Source organism: Schistocerca cancellata, chromosome 8 (genome assembly GCF_023864275.1).
Source record: "Schistocerca cancellata isolate TAMUIC-IGC-003103 chromosome 8, iqSchCanc2.1, whole genome shotgun sequence".
In the NCBI taxonomy this organism is placed as follows: domain Eukaryota; kingdom Metazoa; phylum Arthropoda; class Insecta; order Orthoptera; family Acrididae; genus Schistocerca; species Schistocerca cancellata.
The window spans coordinates 207,582,321-207,610,075 of record NC_064633.1 but is presented as its reverse complement, the minus strand read 5'-3'; the positions used below and the strand labels follow the sequence as shown (position 1 = coordinate 207,610,075).

Genomic DNA, 27,755 nt, shown 5'->3' with positions numbered 1-27,755 from the left:
TTCTGCTATTTAGCCAGTAGATAAAACTCGAGTCTTCTCCTTTAATTCTGTATTAAGAAAAGTCACAGATCAAGTAACCGCAATTTCAAACAAAAATCGTCATATGGTACAGTATACGGAACAACTACATCCCCATTTAATGTGATATTTTTGTACGACCTTTCTATACTTTAGTGGCAGAGTTATTAACGCACTGGTGGTATCAAGCTTTATGCTATGTCTGTAAAACAACTCTGGACATCATCAGGACTAGTGTGATATAAATACTGTTGTTCCTCGTTGACGTGCTGTATAATGAAACCACTCTCTCCAAGTTCATAAACACACCCTGTTACACCGACTAGCCCGCAAAGCATTTCTGCTACGAGTTTTGCCGAGGCGCTACCCGTAAGGCGTTATACGTGTCAATGGATTGTCAGTAACACGCCCACCTGCGAACTCCCTTATACTCTTTATACACACACACACTCTCTCTCTCTCTCGTCACTACATATGAGTGCTTAGCTTCAGCGTTAGCATTAATGTTTCGGATGTAACCAATTTTGCTCCTCCCCTAGTACTACTATAAACATCCGCAGTATTACTTCGTAGATTTAACTCTCTTTTTTCTGCTCTTGTTACAGGGGAAGTGGGTCACTGATTAAAGCACCGGGGCTTTATTTAATCGTATGGCTAGGGCCTCCCGCCGGGCAGACCGTTCGTCGGGTGCCGGTCTTTCAATTTGACGCCACTTCGGTGACATGCAGTCGATGAGGATGATGATGATGATGATGACAGCACAATACTCAGTCCCTGGGCGGAGAAAATTCCCCGACACAGCCGGGAATCGATCTCGGGCCCAGAGGATTGACAATCGGTCACGGTTACAATTCAGCTACCGGAGGCGGCCAAGCGCCGGGGTAATATTCGGGAACAATGGGGATGAAATCACCGTCCAGCGATCCAGACTGAAATTTCCGCCCGTTCCTAGGACACGTTGAAACTGTCGGCAGATCATTTGCCTCCTGAAACGATAAAGCTGTTTGGACATGTTACGACGACTATCTACTTCTTGTGTGCAGGTAAATTTTATGAAATGACGGATGAAATGGCCGTGTGTTCCCCGTTGTCTCAAACAGTGGTCAATCTTTTCATGGAAAATTTTGGGAAGCGTCATTAAATTTGGTTCCCCTTCGCCCATCTTCATCGTATCACTATTTTGACGACACGCTTATAACCTGGCCGAAATGCGTAGAAATCTTGAGCACTTCCTTGAACGTATGATCAGCATACACCAAAATATCCAGTTCACTGTCGAGACAGAGAAAGAAGCAAGGCTGCAATTTTTAGATTTTTTGGTACAACCTAAGTCGGAGGGACGTCTCGATCACTCAGTGTATTCCAAGACATGGCCCACTGATGTATAGCGTAGCGTCCACCATCCAGTCCACAAGAGGCCGCAAATGTTGCAAAATACCCCAAAACTGGGTGGCAAACGTTTACAATGTGACGTCCCCTCACGTGCAGCTGTGAAACCTATCGGTTTGTCGTACCTCATTACTCAACCCAAGTCAAGTATTCACAGCCGTGTAGCTCCGTAGGAGCGTGATTTCGGCGTGTGGGGATTTGGCTTCGAGGCTTGGCTCTGGCAGGTAGTTTCTTTCGCTTTTTCGCTACGTTACACAGTTGTTAAGATTTATTATTTCATTTACCGTCTCGCGGTCTCCGCTGGTTAATTGCAAAGATCAGTAACATAAAAACCTAACGTACAGCGTCCGACGTATATGAGAATAAGCTTCCGAACTGCATCCCTATCAGTAAAGGACCTACGCGTTCTTTGCTATAGAAAATCTGTAAACAAAAACAGAAGGGACAAAAGGAAAGGCACACAAAATAAGAATGGCTTTTGTTTGGTTACAACGAGGGCAGTAATTTTGCAACTTCTGCGTTTACAACAGATCAGTTACAGAAAGTGTTCGAAAACAATAGCTTAGTGGAGCGATGTGTAGCACTGCCCCTACCAGCGAGGGTGGGATCGACAAGGCTAAGTACGTTATGTGGTGACGTCACATGTTCAATATTGGTCATCCACTTTTGCGGTATTTCCCGACACTTGCGGCCCGATGTATCTTACACTAAATTACTTGTCTCAGCGTCATATACGTCTCTCCTAGGTTTTAAACGTTAGTAAAATGTACCTTGCATACGGCTACCGCAGCAGCAGTTAGATAGTTACTCCTGACGAAGTTGATGGAGGTGATCGTCGAAAGCTCGAGATTTGCCGAAAGCTCGAGATTTTGCCCTGAACTGACGTCGCTGAGAATATTTTATAAACCAATGCCGTAGCGTAAACATTATGACGAATATTTCTGCTTCTTCTCAAGTACAAATTAGTTATTTGCTATCCTTACTGGTGTTCAGATTTCAATTACCAGCATTATACAATAGTTTTATTCAACGTTTGACAGGATTCTCCATGTACGATGTCCAAGCCTTTGTTACAGTTACCACGATTCACTATATTCCCAGTTGGTATCGACGAGAGATTGAAACTTTTCCTCATTCCCAGCACGCGGAATAGGTTCTGAGATATGTGGCCTAGAAGACTTTTTGTGCAACCCCAGTACTTTCCAGGACGGCAAGTATTCATCAGAAACGAGGGAATCTAAGGAGCACATAGGGAAGTATGGAAAATTGGAAATTGGGGTAAGGTCTTATGGGACCAAACTGCTGAGGTCATCGGTCCCTAAACTTATGCACTACATAATCTTACTTAAACTAACGTACACTAAGGACAACACAAACACCCATGCCCGAGGGAGGATTCGAACTTCCGACGGGGGAGCCGTCCGGACCGTGACAAGACGACCTAGACCGCGCCGCTAGGGAAGCATGACAGGACCGCTCTTGATGTATATATACTTAACTGATCTGACGGACAGGAGGAGCAACAATCTGCGGCAGTATGCTGATGATGCTGATTTCTACTTGGCATGATGAGTAGCAACTTGCTCTAAATATGGAGAAATGTACGTTAGTGCAGATGGACAGGGAAAACAGTCCTTTAATGTTCGAATACAATATTAGCGGCATGCTGCTTGGCAGTCACGTCTATTGAATACCTAGTCGTAGCGCTGCAAACCGATGTGAAATGGAAGCAGCATGTAAGGTCCGTTATAGGGAAATCGAATGGACGACTTCCGTTTGTTGGGAAGTTTATAAATTTAGGTCTTCTATAAAGGAGACTGCGTGCAAACATTTGTGCGACCTGTTCTTGAGTTTTGCTCGAGTGTTTGGGATCCCAAACAGATCGTATTAGAGAAGTCGTCGAAGCAATTCAAAGATGTGCTGTTAGATTTGTTATAGGTAGATTCAATCAACACTGGACTGTTAATCTCTGGAGGGAATCACTACAGAAAAATAATAGAGAACCGACATTTGTGACAGACTGCGGCACTATCCTACTGCCATCAACTTAAGCCTGGCGTAAGGACAGAGAAGACAAGACAAGACAAGGGAAGGGAAATCAGCGTTCGCACGAAGTGTATAGAGTTATTTTTTTCCCTAGCTCCATTTGCGAGTGGAAAGGAAATGACTAGCAGTGGTTCAAGGTACCCTCCGCCATGCACCATATGGTGGCTGGTGGAGTATGAATATAGATGTAGGTCAGTGGTTTCTAAACTTTTTGAGACCATTATCCCTGAACGAGATCAGATGTCATCCAACACCCTGAACAACGTTTGGGACCCAACTGAGCATTAACTGTAAAAAATTAACACTCCTATTTTTTGTGACAGTTCGTTTATAATGCTTAGCTAACGTTAAAACAATTGAACTCACGCGTTTTCTGTTTTTTTTTTTTTTTACTGGATCAAGAAATAATGAATCAATGGGGTGTCTAGTTTTGCTTATTTCTAACAATCGTTTACTTTTTATTTGGTTTGGTGTCCGCCTTTGCACATCTTTAGCCACATTTGAATTTCATTCAGTTCTTGACTTTTGTTAGCATTGCTACCATAGTCGAAGATCTATTTTCACACATTTAAGTTGTGGCAAATGGGATTTGTATGTTTAAAGAGTTCTCAAAACATTAATAGCTACTAACCATAGACCTTTCGCTAAAATAATGTCAGATCTGTTTCATGAAAATCTATAATGCGTGCCTTCTCAGCACCCAGGAAATTGTAATTTCGTTCGAATTTCGTTACCTGAAGATATTCCTTCATTTATACAAACTGGTCTTAGAACCCAAATATTTATTTATTAATCTCCAAATCAGAAAAAGAATTACTATTCGAATTTAGTGTTTTAACTACTACCACTGGATGTACAGCAAAAGAAGTCCATAGAAGAATAAAACTGGCCTCGAGTGTTCTTGGTAAAATATGTAAGTTTTCAAAATGAAATTTAACGCATATTATCAGCCGTAAAATCATTATAGTGATACGCGGTCTATTTAACACTAAGATTATTCAAAATATGGAGGATGGCTCAGCGAGCGACGGAGAGATGCATGTTGCAAACTACTGCGAGAAACAGCAATGACAATAAATGGACTAGGGAGCAAACTAGAATTAAGACGTAACTATAATAGTGATGAAAATGAAATGAAGGAGGGATGGAAAGTACCCAGGAAGACAGATGGCAGATACGCAAAGAAAGTTTTTTTCGGGATTCAAAAGAACATCAGAAGATTGAAACGACAACAAACTCATCAAACGCAGGCAGATGTAATTAAAAAATATGTAGGTTCAACCAGGATTCGTATCTGAAGATGGCAATGCATGGAAATATCTAGAGGCTTTTATACATCAGTGGATATCAAGTGGCTCATGATTATGAAATGCAGGCATTCTGCACTAACGTGTAGTCGACTGATGTTAGTGTAATGACCTTCAACGATCTGCTCGAGAGAGCTGGCTCGCGCTCACGCCAATGGAGTAACTGCTGGCTCACGAAGACATATGAAATAGAGGCGAGGGGAAGGTAGAGAGATCGAAGCAACATAGCGTCGTAACGAGTCTTAGTTCTACAGCCAATAATGTCAGGTTATACGGAGATGCAACGCTTTACGAGGTTCATAATACGTTTCGTCGCATATTTATTTTCTAACACTGTTGTACTATAAGAAATAACAGTAAAACATTTCTTAAGATTTTGAAGAAACGAAGAACATGGGTCAGTTAGAAACGAAACATGGTATTTCCTACGACTGATGTAACCTTATGATGGATGCCATTTTAGGACGAAATTAAAGTTGACAAATTTATATTCCGTTATCACTTTATTTAAACGTCAAATATAAAAACACAGGATCTCAAGAAATATTACTTATTTTGCTTTTCACTAAAACATCAGTTTCTGATACCAGTTTTGCTTCCCCAAATATGTAGATCGAAACATCGACGTAATAGTAGCTGTAGACTTGTCAAGAGCTGAAAATTTATACTGAGGAAATAAAAGTCTGCGAGACTAATTTTGCTATGGAACTACCACACTGTATGTCTAGAAGTTCTAATTGTAGCTCAGTTTCCACATTGTCAACAACATCTGACAATCGGTCAAACTGTGCAACGCTTTGCAGGCTGAAAAGCAATGTGATAATTTGCTAGAATCGCAGATTCATTTTTGAGTGTTCCTCCTGAAAAAAATTTGCACACGCACACAAATAATCCTTTGCGTAGAAGGCACTGTAATATCGTTGTAAATTGAAATTTTTCGTTGTAGTCATAGTTTTGAAGCCACTAAGCATATCAATACAACATCGCATACCATAAACATACAGGCATTCTGCACTAACGTGTTATAAACTGATGTTGGTGTGTGTGATCATCTTTAAATTGAAGTTCCTAACCTCGGCCATCACAGTCAACTACAAAAGAGTTATTCTCCATTTTAAGCATTGCACATTAAGTAAATATGTACCCATCTAAGGCTACGTCGAACCTATGATCAGTCCCCTGAAGGCAGAGCACTGGCTGAACTGTCACATTTTACCGCGAGCTACACTGAAGAACCAAAGAAACTGTTACAGCTGCCTAATACCGCGTAGGGCCCCCGCGAGCACGCAGAAGTACCGCAACACGACGTGGCATTGGCTCGACTGATGTCTGAAACACTGCTGGACGGAACTGACACCACGAATCCTGCAGGGCTGTCTATAGATCCGTAAGACTACGAGTGGGTGGAGATCTCTTCTGAATAGCAAAATGGTTCAAATGGCTCTGAGCACTATGGGACTCAACTGCTAAGGTCATTAGTCCCCTAGAACTTAGAACTAGTTAAACCTAACTAACCTAAGGACATCACGAACATCCATGCCCAAGGCAGGATTCGAACCTGCGACCGTAGCGGTCTTGCGGTTCCAGACTGCAGCGCCTTTAACCGCACGGCCACTTCGGCCGGCTTCTGAACAGCACGTCAAAGCATCTCAGATATGCTGAATAACGTTCATGTCTGAGGAGTTTGGCGACCAGCGGAACGTTTAAACTCAGAAGAGTGTTCTTGGAGCCACTCTGTAGCAACTCTGGATGTGTGCGGCGTCGCATTGTCCTGCTGGAATTGACCAAGTCCGTCGGAATAAACAATGGGCATGAATGAATGTAGGTGATCACACAGGATGTTTTCGTATGTGTCATTTGTCAGAGTCGTATCTAGACGTGTTAGACGTCCCATATCACTCCAACTGCACACACCCCACACCATTAAAGAGCCTCCACTAGCTTGAACAGCCCCCTGCTGGCATGCAGGGTCCATGGATTCATGAGGTTGTCTCCATACCCGTACACTTTCATCCGCTCTACACAATTTGAAACGAGACTCGTTCGATAAGGCAACGTGTTTCCAGTAATCAACAGTACAATGTCAGTACTGACGGGCCCAGGCGAGGCGTAAAGCTTTGTGTCGTGGAGTCATCAAAGGTACACGAGTGGGTCTTCGGCTCCGAAAGCCTATATCGATAATGTTTCGTTGAATGGTTCGCACGCTGACGCTTGTAGATGGTGCAGCATTGAAATCTGCACAAATTTGCGGAAGGGTTGCACGTCTGTCACGTTGAACGATTCTCTTCAGTCGTCGTTGGTCCCGTTCTTGTAGATTCTTTCTCCGGCCGCAGCGATGTCGGAGATTTGATGTTTTATCGGATTCCTGATATTCACGGTCCATTCGTGAAACGGTCGTAAGGGAAAATCCTTACTTCGTCGCTACCTCGGAGATGCTGTGTCCCACCGCTTGTGCGCGGACTATAGCACCACGTTCAAACTTACTTAAATCTTGATAATTTTCCATTGTAGCAGCAGTAAGAACTATGCCAGACACCTGTTGTCTTATTTAGGCGTTGCCGACTGCAGCGCAGTGGTTTGCCTGTTTACTTATCTCTGTATTTGAGTGCTCATGCCTACACCAGTTCCTTTGGCGCTTCAGTGTATAACTGCCCGACCGGCAAACGAGCGTGAGCGGTCTTCCTCGCCTAGTCGTACCCTTAACAGCCCTGTGTTATTAGAGTCTACCATAACGGTAGTTACTTTTAAGAAAATTATTTAGAGTGGTCATTAAAACTTCATCGAACCCATTTTGTGTTTAACCCTCACAAGGTTTCATTTCACCACTCAGGAGGTAACTAATCCCAATTTGGGAACCACTGATGAACATTAAAATATCCCCACGCACGTTGCTTTCGCGTAGCGGGCTTTCAGCTGCTAGTAGAGCAACACGCCAGGCGCGTGTCATAGCCGGCGCGGCGACCGTGACGTGCGTTTGTCCCTGGCTCCACAGCCACAACGGCACAGGACGGGTTACGAGAGCTTCCGGCACTGCGCGCTGTCGCAATCGCAATAACCGCCGGCCCGGCCAGCGCTGCTCATCAGCGATGTGGGGATTCTGCCTACCGGCCGGCAGTTCCTGCACCGTGTTGCGAACTAACACGCGACGGCAATTAAGTTGCCATCAGCCTCACAACACAGCGATGGTTAAGCCAATCATTATACGAAGCGAAACTGACACCTACATTCCTTTTAAGGTTTTAGGCGTAAATATCGAGCCTCCACAAAGTAATCACGCAAATACGAACCTCCTGTAGATATAAAACGTGTGATCAAATATTATCGGGAAGTTTTTTCTTACAGAATCTTTGTTCATCAGCATCAACTATTTCTTTTTGGAATTAATTCCCCTCAGATATACATTTGGGCAAAGCTTTATCTAAACTTGAAAGCACTTCAGGACTCACTTTACGTTATGGTGTTCAGCTCCTTCAGCTGTTCTGTGTTTACCTCATCAATGGTGGCAAAATGATGTCCTCTCATGGTACTCTTCGTTCTAAGGAACAGAAAGAAGTCGAAGGAAGTCGTGCCCGGAGAATACAGCGGCTGAGGCAACTCAAAAATTTTGTTTTTTGCCAAAAAATCACGAAGAAACATTGAGATGTAAGCGAGAGCATTGTCGTGTTGCAATTTCCACGGATGGATTTGCCACGATTCTGGTAATTTCTTCCAAGTGATCCACGCAAATGGCACGTAACTTCAAGGTAGTATTCCTCATCGACCGTACGAACATAAGACAGGATGCTCTGTCCCATTGTAATCTAAGAAAACAGTGAGAAGAACCTTCGCCTGTGATCGGACTTGTCGAATATTTTTCGGTCTTGGTCTACCAAGCAGTTTCCATTAGGACGACTGGGCCTTCGTTTCGACGTAACACCCATATACCTACATTTCGTCACCTGTTATAACCTTCTTTAGAAGTTCGATTTCATCGAGCAGTTCTTTAGTGACGACAGCGTCGAGACGTTTTTGGTCAAAATTTAACGATTTCAGAACAAACTTTGCTGTTACAAGTTGTAAGCCCAAAACATCCGAAAAAATTGCTTTGCATGAGTCAAAGGATATGCCGACATCAGCAGCATCTCTCTGATGGTCATTCGGCGATATTCCAGAACCATTTTCTTTATTTCTCCCACATTGTTGTCAGCAACTGATGTGCTAGGGCGCCCAGGGCGGTTGTCGTCTTCAACTTCTTCTCGATCCTCTCTGAAACGTTTATATCACTCGTAAACTCTTGTCTTACTCCGATTCGCCAAAAACTACAGTCAACATTTCCAATGCGGTGCTGCACTCTGTTCCATTTTTCAAGCAAAATTTAATGCAAATTCTTTGGTCCATCTATTTCGAAAGTAAAAATTAGCCGTGTACTCTAAAACACTATCATCTTTTCGACTGTCAACAATAAAGTAAATATTCAGAGCAGCTGAAAATGTAAACAAACGTCAGGAACATGTGTATCAACAAGGTAACAAACAAATTTAGACAAGTGGGTGCATAAAGTCCGCAAAATTAAAAAACTCCTGTTACTTTTTGATCACACCTAGTACACTATATGGACGAAAGTGTCCGGACACCCATATATAGTAAGGAATTAACCATTGGATGTCACGAGAACTGGACAGTTTATAAGTGGGCGGAGATACTGTGTTGTCGGTACAAAAGGAGTAACTGCACGTGGACGACACCTGAGTATCATACCCGTCAGGAACTTTTCGACTGTACTCAAGCTGCCGAAGTCTACTGTTGGGGATGTGATTGTGAAATGGAAACGTGCAGGAACAGTCACCGGTAAATACAAGACCATGCAGGCCTCATGTACTGACGGACCCGTACCTCGAGCATTGCGTAAAGTGATTGTCAGAAACCGAATAAAATCAGCGAGAGCAATACCTCGTAAGTTCCCAAGTGTTACCAGCAGTCCAGCTCGCATACTAAAAAGTTAAAAACATTGGGGTACGAAGGTCGAGCAGCTCCTCACAAGTCACACATTTCTGCCATCAATGCTAAGTCAACTGGCGTAAGGAGCAACGCCAGTGGGCAAAGGATAACTGGAAACGAGTGATTTGGAGTGATTAATCGTGGTACACTCTGTGGCAGTTCGAAGGAAGGGTATGCATTTGGCGAATGCATAGAGAATGGTACCTGCCGAATGTAGTGCCAATACTGAAGTGCGGAGGTGGTGGTGTTACGTAAACTGGGTGTTTTCGTGATACATGGGGGCGGTTCCCTTATTGCGCTTAAGAAAACGCTACAATTGAAAGGATATGAACACATTTTACAGCATTGTTTATTGTGTATAGTACAGGAAAACGTCGGAAATGATGACAGTTCGTATCAGCATGCCAATGCATCCCACCATAACGCTGAGACTGCGAGGACAATAGAGTTACTGAAATGTACTGGCCCGTCCAGAGCCCTGGCCTGTACCCAACGGAACACCTTCGGGATGAGTTAGAGCATCGACTTCGCTCCAGACCCCAGCGTCCAACTTCACTTCCTTCTCCGCTTTAGGCCCTTGAGGAAGACTGGACTGCCATTCCTGTACAGACCTTCAGACACCTCACTGAAAGTGTCGCAACAAACTTAAAATCTCACAAACGTGAAGGACGAACATGCCAAATTTAAACAGACGTAAACTCCAAGATTGGCGATCCTTTACAGAAGCTCGAAACTTAGCGCGGAGTTCAATGCGAAACGCCTATAACAGTTTCCATAACGAAACTGTCCCGAAACCTGGCAGAAAATCCAAAGAGATTCTGGTCGTATGTGAAGTATGTTAGCGTCAAGAAACAATCAATGCCTTCTCTGTGCGATAACAACGGAGATACTATCGAAGACAGTGCTGCCAAAGCAGAGTTACTAAACACAGCCTTCCGAAATGCCTTCACAAAAGAAGACGAAGTAAATATTCCAGAATTAGAATCGAGAACAGCTGCTAACATGAGTAACGTAGAAGTAAATATCCTCGGAGTAGTGAAGCAACTCAAATCACTTAATAAAAGCTAGTCTTCTGGTCCAGACTCTATACCAAATAGGTTCCTCTCGGAGTATGCTGATGCATTAGCTCCATACTTAACAATCATATACAACCGTTCGCTCGACGAAAGATCCGTACCCAAAGACTGGAAAGTTGCACAGGTCACACCATTATTCAAGAAAGGTAGTCGGAGTAATCCACTGAATTACAGGCCCATATCGTTAACGTCGATATGCAGCAGGATTTTAGAACATATATCGCGTTCCAACATTATGAATTACCACGAAGGAAACGGTCTATTGACACACAATCAACATGATTTAGAAAATATCGTTCCTGTGAAACACAACTAGCTCTTTATTCACATGAAGTGTTGAGTGCAATTGACAAGGGATTTCAGATCGATTTCGTATTCCTGGATTTCCGGAAGGGTTTTGACACTGTACCACACAAGCGGCTCGTAGTAAAACTGCGTGACTATGGAATATCGTCTCAGTTATGTGATTAGATTTGCTATTTCCTGTCAGAGAGGTCACAGTTCGTAGTAATTGACGGAAAGTCATCGAGTAGAACAAAAGTGATTTCAGGCGTTCCCCAAAGTTGTGCTATAGGCCCTTTACTGTTCCTTATCTATATAAACGATTTGGGAGACAATCTGAGCAGCCGTTTTCGGTTGTTTGCAGATAACGCTGTCGTTTATCGACTAATAAAGTCATCAGAAGATCAAAACAAACTGCAAAACGATTTAGAAAAAATATCTGAATGGTGCGAAAAGTGGCAGTTGACCCTAAATAACGAAAAGTGTGAGGTCATCCACATGAGTACTAAAAGGAACTCAAACTTCGGTTACACGATAAATCAATGTAATCTAAAAGCCGTAAATTCAACTAAATACCTAGGTATTACAATTACGAACAACTTAAATTGGAAAGAACACATAGAAAATGTTGTGGGAAAGGCTCTTCTCCGAATGCGAAAATATTTTGTTGCCACCGACCTACATAGGGCGGAACGATCACCACGATAAAATAAGGGAAACCAGAGCGCGTACGGAAAGACAAAGATGTTCACTGTTTCCGCGCGCTATACGAGATTGGAATAATAGAGAATTATGAAGGTGGTTCGATGAACCCCCTGTCAGGCGCTTTAATGTGATTTGCAGAGTATCCATGTAGATTGAAACATCCAATACTAAAGTCCACTCATAAGTGTCCGGATACTTTTGATCAGATAGAGTACACAACTCCCGTTGATAAACTTTTCTTGCGGCCCAAGGCTACAGGTTCACAACTTCATCTGACGTTTGAGGTGATAATGAAGACTGATACTGAAGGCTGAAAGCCAAAGAAAAACTTTGCGTAATATTTATTTAGTAACATTCAAAGCTAAATAGTAACGTATTGCTCCTCTTCAATATGACAAACGTCATTGCTGCCACCATAATGCAAGAGTCGAGAACGCCCAGTGTCACTTGAAGTTGTTCATCTCAACCACCGCAACACGCAAAAAACCCTGCCAGAATCGCCCACATAAAGACAGTTTCTATTCTTATGGTGGCTTGTGAGATCATTATTATGGCACCAATCAAGCTCTGATTCAGAATTGTGACGTGTCTCATGTATGAAATTACTTTTGTATGTTTTTATATGAGAGTGATTCCCAATTTTTAGTATGATTCAGTGGATTAAAATGTCGTATTTATGATTTGCTGGCGGATCCGGAGTGACATGAGACTGGAAGCGCTAGCAATATGAACAAAAACGGAAATCACAACAAATATAGAAAGCAAAATTTGACAGGCAAAATATTTCGTAAGTAACTGGTGAATTTGTGTTGATCTTTTCGATTAATTTTAATTAAAACTTAAGTTTTCTTGGCGAAACCAATTTACCTGTATGAAGGTACTTCAGAGTTGTACACTGACTGTGTTACCTCAATTGCTTCAGAATCTTTTTCAAAGAAACTTAAAAAGGAAAGTTCAGCAGTGCTCTTTTATCAGGATACGAGGCATTATGCAGTTATCCTCCACAGAACCTAATATGTTAATGTGAATTAGGAGCGGCTCTGTAGTAATGTTAGTAATGTTGGGTATAATTTCCAAAAGGGCAACCAAATGTCAAAAGTAGAATTACACATTAAACGAAGAAGGCTGATGAAGTCAATAAAAGTATAAAGACAGGCCTGAAAAAAGACTAGTAATTACAAATAGTTTTATATTGTAGCCGAGACATCTCAAAGAAAGATGGCGACACTGACCCAAGCAACAATACAGACGATGACGTCGACAAACTTCCTTGATCAAATCACGTAGTACATAAGCATTTACACGTTATTGTACCTAGAGTCACGTCAAATACGTAAGCTGATACAAACACACAGCGTAGTAACTAACAGAACCAGCGACGTTGTCTTTCCGAGCTATTTCCCACCCCCTTGGATTTTTGGTGGCTATAATCTACAACTCATCTCTAATACTTCCTAATTATAGTTAATGAATTTAATTATTCTTGATAACTCATCGTTATTATTTCGAGTTTTCATTGCTGAAAACAATATTTGCTTGGAATAAGGAACTAATTATGTTATCGCATTAAAAAATTGTAAATTATACGATCTATTTCTAAAATACTAGGCTACAGGTCTCTTGAAATATAGTTAAGTCAAAAAAATACACAGCATTTGCGTGATGTCTCCTGCGGGTGACTAATTTTTGTCTGCTGTGCTTACATCCAACAGCGTCACTGAAAGATGTCTTAAAATGAGCACCACTTGAAGCAAAGTAAAACTAAGAGAATAACTACAATGTAGAGGGTCCCTATGAAGCCCAATAAAAGCTCTATTACCCATACAAACTTAGGTTTGGCGCTAATGAAAACGATTTACTGTTCCACGAGAGCAAACACCACAGGCACCACTGAAGAAACTTGATGAGTTTCAATTTTGCTACAAGAAAAAATTTGATAGTATATATCAGTTAATGAAGAAGTTGTTGCTTGTTCAAAGATTTCGGGCTTGCTAAACTTCATTGCACGACTTCATACGACGACCGGCTGCAAGCCCGAAATCTTTTTCAACAGTTGATTCGCCGGGTAAATTTCAAGTTTTACAAGTTGTGGCTTGTTTGACAAAGATATGTTAAAATAGCATATCGGAATCGTACAGTTACTTGATCATTTTAAAGGAGCTGACGTCACTCTAGCACCAACTGAAAGAACAAAATCTCTCTTTCCTCCAGATACGAACTTAGGTTCCTTGATATGTAAAAAAACTATAAAACCTATCATCGTCGCCTACAATAAGAAGGTAAATTCATACGTAAAATAAGATTCGGCGATAACAGCGCCCTGCCCGTTATTGCGGCTTCCATACACCCCGGGGAGCCCCTCGTGTTAGCACGCCGCTTCTGGGATTCAGGGAGAAGCGCCGCTCAGGATCGAATCCATCCGGATGATTAACGAAGAGGGGTGGTGTGCCGGCCAGCCTGGATGTGTTTTTTTGGGCTTCCCACATTCTAAAACGCTAAATACCGGGCTGCTACCCACGATCCGATTCAGTTGATTCAGTTACACGATTCGCAAACATTTAGAAGACGTTCGCACACTAAACGCTGGCAGCAGGGGAGTACACGAATTCCGTCCGGAGGGGGTCAAGGGGTGTGGTGGGAAAAGGTGGAGATAAGGAGGACATCCGGCCACTCTCTACCAGTAATATTGCCAAATCCAGACAATCAACACGCCGACCTCGTGACGACACAAAATATTTAAAGCCAGGAAGAAATGACGCCAAACCCCATGTTCCGAAAGACAAGTTATTGTAATTAATTAGGAGAAGATGTTTAATTTCCATTTACAGGACTTCAAAGTCATGTTTAATTAGGTAGATGGTATTGGTGACAGCAACCAGGTGTGCCTGATCTCCCGTAGTCTGGTATTTGAGTCATACGTCACCAGCTACCAAAACAGAGTGTTGCTGCACTGAGATGACGGTACGGCACATTATGAGCTAAGCAATATCTTCCTTATGGTCTATAACTTCCAGACAGAGGGAAATGTTACAGTAGTTATGGTCCTAGGTCCGCTTTCACGAACAAGCTTGAAACTCTCGTCCAGGTACGACGACGGAAGTTCTCCGTACTTTCCCTAAGCCAATGCACGTGAACGCTGAGATGATATTTTCTAAAATTCAAGGACAATTTCCAGCACCATTCCGCCTAGCTGAGTTTGTGCTCTAACGATAACGAAGCACGCAAGCAGGCGCGCACACACACACACACACACACACACACACACACACACACACACACACGTTTTAGAATTCAGTAATTGCTTTCGAACGGGCAAATAGTCTTTGATATCTTGTTTGGGATTCAAACCGCATAATTTGGTGGAGACAATCGAGGAGCGACAGTGTGCGTAATTTTTCGTCAAATCAAGAGCGTATGCGTGCAACCCTGTGAACTCGGATGTTGTCATCTTGGAAAACGGGAGTGTTCACAATATACTCGTCACTCACTCTGCCTAAAACAGAGTCTACCTCTACCAACTGTATCCTTTAATACTGTTGGAAAAGACAAAGGAACTCGTATGAAACCTGTGCCTTTAGGTATTTTTTGTATCATTACGTAATTGTTACTCGGCAGATACAATAGATTTCACAGTAGAAACTTTGTGTCCTCTTTTTATCAATTCATAGTCTGAAGACGAGCACTGGTTGGTCCAAACGGTCACGGTATTGTTAAATCTTCATTCCACTTTGGTATAAAAAATAAAAAGAACGTCAAAATATCGTGACTGCCATTTTGCTAGCAGATATTGTGCTAACTCTGCACCATTAATAACCAACTTCCTATCTCTTTATAAAATCAGAAGAAAACTAATTTCGTTTAGCACGTTTGCACTAATCAATATGACGGAATTAGATAAAGCAGCATAACTTGGTGTTGTTGAATGAGTAGATGTGAAATAAATACTTTTCTAATAGGTTCTTCCGATTATTGGTGGAATGCTTGCAGTCTTAGATATGAAATTATAGTTTTGTGAAACACAAAGACGTGTCCAAACCCGACGCGACGCGCCACCAAGCGCTGCTCACGAGCACGCTGCGCAGTGCAGTGCAGTGCAGAACTACGCAGAATGGAACAGAGTACTTGTAGAGGCGCTGTAATGTTTCAGTGCTCGCGTGCGTACGTCAGTAATAAAACGAGAAAAGCCGTCCAAACAAAGCCGCGATCGAACGAACCATTTCTTGTGATGCACCGACAATGCGTGAAACTTGTTCGTTGTTGCGCAGAGTTGCGCGGTTGACGTCCATACCGGATGCGACGATCCTCTTTTCTTAGCTTTGTGCGGCGCGGCACGGTCTATTTGGGCGCGGATTGAGAAAAACTGATTTAATGGAACGACAGCAGCAAAGAGAGCATAAACGTAACAATAAAATACACTGATGAGCCAAACGTTTCTGATCGCTTGCTTAATACCGTGTTTCTCAAACTTTATAAGGCAATGCACTACAGCATCGCTTCTACGTAACACAGATTCGGTAAGTCCCTGGCAGGTTTCAAAAATGGTTAAAATAGCTCTAAGCACTATGGGACTTTACATCTGAGGCCATCAGTCCCCTAGACTTAGGACTACTTAAACCTAACTAACCTAAGGACATCACACACATCCATGCCCGAGGCAGGATTCGAACCTACGACCGTAGCAGCAGCGCGGTTCCAGACTGAAGCGCCTACAACCACTCTGCCGCAGCTGCCGACCTGGCAGGTTTCCGTAGGTATGTGGCACAAGAAATCTACACACAGGTCGCGCCGTTCCCATAATTAGCTGGCGCCCGATAGCTTTCCAGGTGTGTTCCATCGGGTTAAAATCAGGTGAATTTATTGACCAAGGCTGTCACGCTCATCAAACCGCTTTAGAACTATTCTGGCCTTCTGACAAATACAGTTGTCCTTTTGGAGGATGCTATCGTCGTCGTGGAAGACATCGAGTATGAAATGAAGCAGGACGTACGTAATAATGTTCACGTTGTCCATAGCTATCATGCTGCCTTCGATTACTACCACAGGTCCCATACGAGCTCTGGTTAGTGTCCTTCTTAACATAATATTGGCCCCACCGGTCAGAGTCTGTGGCACGGTGCAAGTTTCGACTGCAGTTCGCCTGCATGAAGGCGATTCCCGACTTGACCATCAACCAGGTGATCCATCCCGCCACGAGACACGTTTTCATTGTGCCATAGCCCAACTCTGATGATTCCGTGTCCACTGCAATCGTATTTGGGAATGTCTTTGGATCATTATGGAAGAGTAGTCACCAGCGCAGGCCATGTTCAACAATACTACCGTTCTTTACATAGGGGGCAAGCTCCCGACCTACATGTTCTGTGAGGAGGCGTGGACGGCCAATCCACTGTCGCCCAATCGTGGATTCACGGCATCGGCTTACAATAATCTGCGCTTACGTCAGTGGATTTCCCCATCTGCGACCCTTTGTAAGGTAACACTTTATCTAAGCTGTGAAGTTTTCGTCACCAATGAAATGTAGTTAATTTTTTCCGCTACCAAAGAAATGCAGCTAATTTTTGCCAGCATAAAAATTAAATGTAAGTAAAATGTTTTTAAATTAAATAGATAACGAGGAAGCGGTAGGGAAAATGGGCTTTGTTTAGTTTCTCCATGCCACTGACGAGTATTATCAGTTGGGAATAAGGTGGTCTCGATAAAGATATCACGCAACGAAATCGATAACGTATGTGACTGGGTATATAATATAAACTTAGAACAGCACCTGAGTGTTTTTTTTTTCAAATGAGCGGCATAGACGTCATTACAGGAATGATTTCTTAATTAATCGTCGAGTCTTCCATTTGCCGTCGTTCCTTAGTTGCTTCAAAATTCATGGTGGTATGTTCCATCTTTGAAACAAAATGAAAGTTCGCTTTTTGTCACAAGCGTTTTGCTTCTTTTATTTATGAAGCGCCTTAAGGGGCCTATAATTCATGTTTGTTTTTATACATATAATAAATGCATTGTATAGTAGTTACAAGTAAGTAACAAACATGTATTACAGGTCACTGAAGGTCTTTCATAAATAAGAACTAAACGAGTACGACACAAAAAAACTGATTTCCATTTAGTTCCAAAGACGGTATATACCTCAGGGAACCTTGATTGATGTTCTGGGTTTTGCGATTACGAGTTGGTATTCTGGACTTTTCTGGTTAGTTTGTGAGCTTATGGACATGAAGGATTTTGTCCTGAGACTAAAGGGAGATATCACTGAAAACTGACGAAAGATTCCATGATATTGTAACTAAGTAGTATTTCAGTCTAAAAGGCAATATGGTATAAGTCATACGAAATACTTCTGGTCTTTTCACTTATTCACATTTGATCCTTCCATTTTTCCTTAAAGATTTAGGTTCAGATTTTAGCGAATAATACTACCAGAGTGCTGCATTTCGTGTAAGCAACTGCAAATCAAACCTCAACAGTACCAACATGACACACCAACACTCCCAACCTGCGAAGAAAAAAGACTGTTTACATAAGAAGAAAACCTTCTCCATAAGCAGTCTTTTGGATCCACCGGCTTATAATGCTGTACGACTTTACCTTCTGCCGTACCAACGCATAGAGTTTCCGAAGTATTATTCTTAAAGTTGGAAATTAATCGCAATCAAACTGCTGTAAGTGAAAAAATAACGACTACAAGGGGCAAAATAATGATAACTTTCGCTACAGGTAACATACTGCACGGGATCATCATCTCCAGTAACATGCTGCCTTGTAAATCACTACGGCGTTCGCGTCCAGCTCTGTGATGGAGAATGCGTAACGTTCGCGTGACTTTTTGCCAATCCCGGCGAGCAGCTGTAAAAAGCGCGGCCCTGATTTCCCCGGAGGCAAGCTGCACGCGACTACTGACCATCATGTCCCGCTGGTCCTCGATGTTGGAGATGAGCCGACCGAATTCCGACAGCGACTTTGCGATGCTGACCTCGTCGTCCGTCTGCGATGTTCCGATGCACTCGAAGTTGAAGTTGATGAGGCTATACGACAGCGTGCGCTGCGCTTTCGACAGGTCTGCAACAAAAAAGTGCATCGCTTAGTTTTCAAGTTCAGGTTAGATAATCTTCGACATTGCCTTAAAATTATTTTAAAAGTCTCGATCGCAGCCGATGTTAACTTCTGAACAGTTTCGGCCATTTAATTACGGGCCATCATGAAAGTTTGCACTGTAATAACAAAGTAAAGGTGCTATATTACACAGAGACGTCAGTGATGTAAAAATATTATTCTAAAACGATGCATCATTACCCATCTGCATGACGCCGATTGCGCCTGACCCGCTATCGAGGTCTCAGTCACTGTATGTAGCGCTCCAATGGGGAACGACTTACATATCGTTTTGAGTTTCATTTTTAAACAGTTATCTTTTAAATTTAATTAATCAAGAAACGAGTTTATATTCATTTTTTGTTCATAATCTATGTTACAGCCATATAAAATGCATTAAAATTTAAATTAATTCGTTAACTGAGGTCCATAGCGCCGTCTGGAGGAAATAATTGATACTATAAGAGAGCTAATTCTGTAGCTACTGCTACTTATTCCTAATAAAACCAAATGTATGGCGTATTAATACGAACATTATACATACTGACCTATTTGTATTAGTAGTCTGTTACTGAAAGTCTTGAAAAACGCTCGGAAAAAACTAAATGCGTCGTTGTATATGTATGTCATCGCTTGGAGCCTGTACTAACATATTAGGACGCCGTTTCCATGGAGACATCCAGGTTGATATGTCTGTCAGTTGTCAAAGATGTAATTGACGCTTGTATAACAATGTACTTGACGCTTGTATAACACTGGAGGTCGATATCATTCACCAAAGATAAAATGGGCGTTGTTCACAGAAGTGGTACCAGTTTAGCCGCATTATCTTATTGTGGATAATCTGTAATACATCACTGTTCACAAGAGGAAAGGATTTGTTGCAAATAACGTAGAAACATTTGGAGCTTACAATCAAAATATCCTCAGAAGAGCAGTGAAAATGCAAAAAAACGTATACATGTCGATTTTAAAATCGTTGATGTTACTGGTATTATAAATTAAGGTTTCTGCGGCTGTTCCACGTTTTAGAGTATACTTTTACATCGTTGACTTCTCTATGTAATATAGCACTTTTACTTTGTCATTACAGTGCAAACTCTGATGATGGCCCGTAATTAAAAGGCCAAAACCGGTCAAACGTTAACATCAGCTGCGATTAAGACTGTTTTTAAATAATTTTATGACAATAAAGATAGCTTTCTGCAAGAATGTATAAAATTATAAATTGCCCGTCTTGTTTATAAGCTAAGCTGGAAGGCAAACCAGTGTGGCTACTGAAACTTTATTTAAAAACCCTGAGAATTCCAGGTGGTGATAAGTTCCTATGGGACCAAACTGCTGAGGTCATCGGTCCCTAGACTTACACACTACTTAATCCAACTTACGCTAAGGACAACACACCCATGCCCGAGGGAGGACTCGAACCTCCGACGGGGGGAGCCGCGCGAATCGTTTCAAGGCGCCTCAGACCACGCGGCTACCCAGCGCGGCAGAATTCCAGGTATGGGGAACAAGATGGCGTCATTCTTTCCTCTCAGCTGAGGTAGTTTGCCCACAATTTTCAAAAATAGATAATTTATAAGGAATAATATTCATATAATTAACATACCTTGAAAAATTAAATATTTTCAAATTAGTGATTTACAAAACTCAATAAAATGAAATTCCAATGCTAGGTCAAAAAACACAGAATTCCCTGAGATTTTATGAATTTCCTGATATTCCCTTGGATTTCACTGATTTTTCCAGGTGAAATGTAAATCCCTGAGAATTCTAGATTTTCCAGTAGAATCGCCATCTTAAGAAGTTCAGTATACAGGGTGACATTTCGATAGAGCGGTTCCAGATTAGTCACGTGTATTACTCGTTTTCGTGATGTGTGTTAACAGAAATATTAAAGCACGAAGAATAACCAGTACTCCTGCAGCGACTGAGCAGTACTGCTACATGGCGGTAGCAATAGGCACGGGCTAGGACGATCGTCTCGATGCTAGAGTACTGGTGATTCGCCGTGTTTTAACATTCCTGGTAACGCACATCAGCAAAACGAATATCACAACTGACTACTTTGGGACCGCTCTGTTGAAAGTGCACGTAAAATTCCGCTTTAAAGATCATTTTGTTTGTAACGAGGAACAAACCGACGCTTTCCACGTCGACGCTAGGCGTCACATAAAAGATGCGAGGAGCAATATTAGTTTGGGGTGGCAGCAGCTACACAATGCAAAAACAAATTAGCAAATACCTGCCAAAATACAGAGAAAACGTGCCTGACGACTTTAATGAGTGAGCCCATATACAGGGCCTAACCGGTATAAAAGCAGATATTTTTGTATGTCGTATCTTAATACGTATACATATCAGTATGTTGAACAATCTTGCCACAAACACATCCCAAACTTCATGACGTGATGTTTTCTGAACGGTTGTATCTGCAGCTATAAGTGGATTACGCCTGTCAGTATAGACTGAGAGTTTTGCGGGTTTCTCTCTTCTTTTTTTTTAATTTTATTTACACGTCAAGTTACGTAGGGCCAAATTAAGGAACAAAACTTCAAAGTTATGGGACGTGTCAGTACATGAAATTACAGCATAAAAGTAATAACAGATAAATGTAAAATGTTTATGAACCCGAAAAAAGTCAAGCCATAAGTTTAAGTTAACGCAATCAACAATACAATAAGAATCAGCTTAATTTTTCAAAGAACTCCTCGACAGAACAGGAGTAGTGTGACCCATGAGGAAACTTTTCAGTTTCGTTTTGAAAGCACGTGGATTACTGCTAAAATTTTTGAATTCTTGTGGTAGCTTATTAAAAATGGATGCAGCAGTATACAGCACAGTTTTCTGTAAGAGTTAAGGAAATCCGATCCAAACGCAGGTTTCAAAAACGGTTCAAATGGCTCTGAACACTATGGGACTTAACTGCTGAGGTCATCAGTCCTCTAGAACTTAAAATTACTTAAACTCAACTAACCTAAGGACATCACACATATCCATGCCCGAGGCAGGGTTCGAACCTGCGACCGGAGTGGTCGCGCGGTTCCATACTGTAGCGCCTAGAACCGCTCGGCCACTCCGGCCGGCAAATGCAGGTTTGATTTCTGCCGAGTATTAACTGAGCGAAAGCTGCTTATTCTTGGGAATATGCTAATATTGTTAACAAGAAATGACAGTATATATATATTACATACACACACACATATGTATATGTGGTGTAAGTTCACGAACTCCTGCCGACCCTTGTTCACGAGTCTGGGTATTTTGACATTGGCCTCTCTCTCTCTCTCTCTCTCTCTCTCTCTCTATATATATATATATATATATATATATATATATATATATATATATAGGGTCGTCAAGAGGTTCGTGAACTTACACCACATACTGTCCTAACGGCCCGTTTCTGAGCCAAAAATATCCTTTTAGATTATCCTTTTAGAATGGGGAGAGTTACCCCAAATTATAATGCCAGATGACATAAGAGTATGAAAATATACAAAGTAGACTAATTTTCGTGTCGATCGATCACTCACTTCAGATACGGTTCTAATAGTAAAAATCACAGCATTAAGTCTTTGAACAAGATCCTGACCGTGGGCTTTCATGACAGTTTACTATGTATCTGAACACCTAGAAATTAGAACTGTTCAGCTTCACTAATCATATGCCCATTCTGTGAAATTAAAACGTCAGGTTTGTTGAATTGTGGGTTAGAAACGGTAAAAACTGAGTCTTACTGTTTGCACGCAACATCTTTTACTATCAAGCTAGTGTCATGAGGAAACAGAAATATTTTAGAGTTGTCCATAATACTAGAGGGCATGTCATTTATATGAATAAGGAACATGAGTGGCCCCAACACTGATCCCTGGGGCAAATATACCTATCAGCTGACTTCAATCTAAAAAAGGTGCAGCTCTGACACCAACTACTACAGTAATTTTTCCATGAGTTGTCCCACCACCACCCACTACACTGTCACCTATAAGCTTTGCCAGCCTCCCCTTCCCATACCTGCTGAGGTGCAGGCCATGCCTAGTGATACCCGATCTACTGATAGACCCAACTGGCACCACTGAAATGTGACCCATGCCCTCTGCCATCAGTGCCTTCTCCAGCCGCATGTTTACGCGCCCAACAGCCGCATTAAGATGAGGCCGATCATGACGCTGAAACAGTTGCACGAAATGCACATTGGCGTCACCAGTTTCAGTAGGTATCTTTACCAGGTCAACCCCTACATCATATTCCCCGTCCCTATCAAGACTATTCCCTGCTCCGCCCGCTATCACCTCCTTCGTAAAATTCCTACATGACTCCACTATGCTGTCAGTCACCTGAGCCAACCCTGCACTAGGCTTCACAATGCCGGTGACCTCGTACTCAATCCCCAACACTTCCTGCAACTGCTGGCTCACACCTCTACCATGCGAACTACCTAGCAGCAGAACCACCTTCTTTCAGTTAGACTTTGCAACTGACCTAGGCCTGATAACTGCTGAAGACTGCTGCATGTTCCCTACACCTACGAGAGGCTCCTCTCCACTGAACTCTGACAGTTGGTCAAATCTATCGCATATACACAAAGTATAACTGTCTGAATACCACCACCACCGCCTAACTGCCATCTTGACAACTGCCAGTTCCCATTCCCCAGCACCCTTCACCCTCCTCAACTACTAATTCCTCCTTTGCGTGTTTTAACTGCACCTGAAGGGCACAGATATTACGCCTTTGCTCCTCTATCAACTATTTCTACCACATATTCTGCATTCCCAGGAGAGGATCTCGCTAGAATGCCCACTGGCTTCCCCACTGTATCCCCCCCCCCAATGAAAATACTTTGAACAAATCCCACACCGTACCCCACTACTCACAAACCTACGACAGAACCCACATTTCTCACTCATGGTAAAATTTTACAGCTACTGAAAAAAACTATGCGTCTACGTTACCTACGTTCAGTTACACCAGAAGAACCATTTATGGAACTAACAACAGCGGTCTCGAAATTCTCTCTCTACTAAGAAAACAACTACTTTTATTAATACTACTAAGCCACAACTAATACCAATACCAACAAAACTTCTCAAAATTATTAGCTAAAACCAAAAATTCAAGAGGCCACTGGAACACTCAATGAAGTTAAAACAGTGAATGAAAATTTTACTGAAATATTTCACTAGAAACTTTAAGAACCGTCAGCTGAAAACTAAAGCATGAAATTTACTAACGCACAGAAAACTCTAAAAAACACAGCGAGTGAACTTTTCCAGAAGTTCATTAAATCGTTATTTCGCCACAAACAGCACGAAACACCACTGAAAACTATTAAATTTAATAACTGTATAACCGTGCCAAATAACTTTGTCATTACTTATCTTTATAGCCGCTACAGCTGCAATGGCACGCCGCAAAATGTAAACACTACTCCTCACTTGAATACCTGACATGCCGCCCCGAGTGAAAATGAACATTAATGCTTGCTTGTGCCACGCGTACGAGGAGGTACTATCCAACCACTGGAAACATACGACCCGTAATAGCTATGATTATCAGTCTGCAAATGACGTAAATGCTGGTGCACCGTTTTTCAGTACACCGTCCTCAGTCACCAACAGAAATACCTGCAGTTATACCCGTTACAGTCTGTGTATATGTGTGTATCGGTCGTGGTTCGCCAATACCATGGCCTATCACGTTCCCTTTGGATTTTTTGTGTGTGGGCTTTCAAAAATCTTTGCTTTATTCCAGTCCTGTTGACAGTGTCTATCTCCAGGCAGAATACGGGACATCGAAAGAAGCCCAATGTCCGACATGATCAAAGGATGGAAATGCATAGCCAATCAGCGACGAGAGACGGAAATGTCTGTATTTAATCTAATCTGCCTTATTACGCTGTGAAGTTCAGTTACTAATTAAATTATCTGAAGTTAATAGTTTCAGTTGAACAAAGATAGGTAAACGTTAAATTCCTTTCCAGGATAAAATTTTCACTCTGCAGAGGAGTGTGCTCTGATTTGAAACTTCCTGGAAGATTAATACTGTATGCTGAGCCAGGATTCGAACTCGGGAGCTTTGCCTGCGCAGGCAAGTGCTCTACCAACTTCTTGAAGTTTGGAAGAAAGGAGATAAGGTACTGGAGGAAAGAAAGCAATGAGGAGTGGACGTGAGTCGTTCATGGGTAATTCAGCAGGCACAGCACTTGTCGGCTAAAGGTAAAGCTACCGGGTTCGAGTTTCTGTCTGGCAAATAGTTTTAATCCTTCAGGAAGTGATAATTTCATAATCATGGGACGTTAAGTTAGGCGAAAATTTTCTAAGTGTAATGTTATTAATGTACTCTATAAAAGACTACAGGGTTTAATTTCTGTTAATGCACAGAGTGCATGAGGCCAGTAAATGTGTACAATACCGCACTGCTGGACACATCCAAACACTTTCGCTCACGACAAACTTTCGCACTCTGATCACTTGTCAGGTAGGCAATGTACACGAGTAGTGTTTGGTGTCATTCACATTAAAGGTGTTGACAATAGGCGCGAATGTATACATTTCAAAATATTTTTTGATTTCGACACGTGCTGAGGCACAGTTGTACTATTTGATAATGGTCAGCCGGCCGATGTGGCCGAGTGGTTCTAGGCGCTTCAGTCTGGAACCGCGCGACCGGTACGGTCGCAGGTTCGAATCCTGCCTCGAGCATGGATGTGTGTGACGTCCTTAGGTTAGTTAGGTTTAAGTAGTTGAGTCCCATAGTGCTCAGAGCCATTTGAACCATTTCTGGTAATGGTCACACGGCCGAAGCTGTAATGATGCAAATAAATAACTCTTATAGTGAAAGATTTGCAAAATTGGGCAACTTCTCTCAATGTGTGGTCATGAGCACGCCCAAACACGATGGTAGCTTTCTGCCATTCTCCCACGTCCATTTCGGCCCATCTTACTGCATAGATTCAGTACCTGGCACTTAGACTACGCCGGCCGGAGTGGGCGTGCGGTTCTAGGCGCTACAGTCTGGAGCCGAGCGACCGCTACGGTCGCAGGTTCGAATCCTGCCTCGGGCATGGATGTGTGTGATGCCCTTGGGTTAGTTAGGTTTAATTAGTTCTAAGTTCTAGGCGACTGATGACCTCAGGAGTTATGACGCATAGTGCTCAGAGCCATTTGAACCATTTTGAACTTTGTCTTCAACTTCACTACCATGAAGTACGTCAGCATGTAAAGGTCGAAAGCCCGCTTGTTACCAGTTCTGCAGCGCTCAGAAGTGACCAATGTAATATTTTTATGGGGAGGGGATGACTAATATTTTGTACCGTGAGCTCACAATACTTGTTGCTTATCCAACAATAATTACATATATGGCCGAAAGAAGAGACACCACGTGTTCATATAATTGAGGCGCCTCGATGGGCGATGAATTCACCACCTTCAATGCCAATACACAATGTTCGACCACCTGTAAGAATCTCAAAGTAGCAAGCATGGAGGACATGGACGGGGGCTGGGTATAGGTGGCGCTGGGTGGGAATGTGGATGAACCGAGACAGTGAGCGCAATTGCGATAAACACTGTGTCCAGGTGGCGTAGTCGTTAACGCAACTGCATAGGAAGCAGGATATCTCAAGTTCGAATCCCAGTCGGGCACACTTGGTTCCGCTGACTCTGCATTAAGTCCCGATGCAGCTGACATCGTGACTTCTCTCCCTTTCCTTTCTCCCCCTCCACATTCCATTTACATAGTAATCACGTAAATTTACGTAGGCTGTGAACGCCTCTTCCCGTTACCCTAAGAGGTCGCTATTGTTATAAATCGGTTTTGGCAGTGTTAGTAGCATACCGTGGTCGGACGACCTTCCTGAAGGCACCAATCTCCCCCCTAAGCTCCCCTGTCCCTCTGCAGGGTAGGAATCTGTACCCCATCCGCCTGTGTCTAGTGTAGATTTCGTGTTTGCGTAGTGTGTATCTGACGCAGTACGTAGGTACCAGCACGCTATTTGCCTACTTGGGTGAGGGACGCTGGTTAAAAAGGACATCCAATCTGGCCGACTTAGCACGTCTCGTTGTTAATCCGCGAGACGGATTCGATCCCAGTCTGGGTTGCCTCCTCGTGCCCCTGAAACGAGCGCGTTAGCGCTCTCGGCTATCCAAGCTGGTAAACGAACAGCACAAAATTCATATTGCGATATCTAAAAAAAGTCTACAAATTCTACGTTTTTTCCTAAATAATTTTGGGTGATTCTAATGTTTGCTGATATTCTAAGTTCAGAAATGCTAAGGGTTTCCCCTCTATCACACGGCGTATTTCACAAAATAATGACACACATCCAGTGATTTCATACAGAACGCATATATTCAAAAAATATTGTTAAATAAAGCGTTAAAAGAAGGGACTCCTAACGTTATAATAAAACATGTTCTTCAGAACTAATACAAAGGCCCACACCTCAACGTCTGTTCCTTTCCCCCTAAAACCTCCGTTGCGTCGTCTTCTGTGCTCTACCTGAAGACGGTCGGCTATCATGCTGACTTCCTATCCGCTCTTACAATAAAACTGTTCCACTTGTTTAATGTCTTGATGGAACCTTTCTCTGCGTTCCTCATCTCAGTACCTGGAGTTTCTAGAAAGTAGCTGACCTATGAGTCCAGAAACTACACCACCAATCTCACTGAAGCATCCAGTTCTTTGAACTTACACAGAATGTCTCTACTATACTCTCGTACTCAAGGTCTTTGAAGTTAGAAAGACACTTGTTGTCAACTTGTTTTTTGTATATCCAAGATGTCGTTTAAATTTCATTAATTTGTCTTCAAATGTTTCTTCTTTCATTAAGGCCGATGAAAAGCCCCTTCAT

The 27,755-nt window shown here is 42.4% G+C and overlaps 1 protein-coding gene across 3 annotated transcripts in view; it reads right to left on the bottom strand.

Moving 5' to 3' along the window:
• Nucleotides 1-27,755, bottom strand: part of LOC126094738 (rho GTPase-activating protein Graf-like) — a 573,129-nt gene that overhangs the window by 221,326 nt on the left and 324,048 nt on the right. For all 3 annotated transcript variants that reach the window (XR_007521868.1, XM_049909287.1, XM_049909288.1), the window contains exon 2: nucleotides 18,705-18,862. Coding sequence is in view for 2 of the 3 variants with exons in the window: in XM_049909287.1 (XP_049765244.1) it covers nucleotides 18,705-18,862 (158 nt within the window). In the remaining variant the exon portion in view is untranslated. The remainder of the gene's footprint in view (nucleotides 1-18,704; nucleotides 18,863-27,755) is intronic.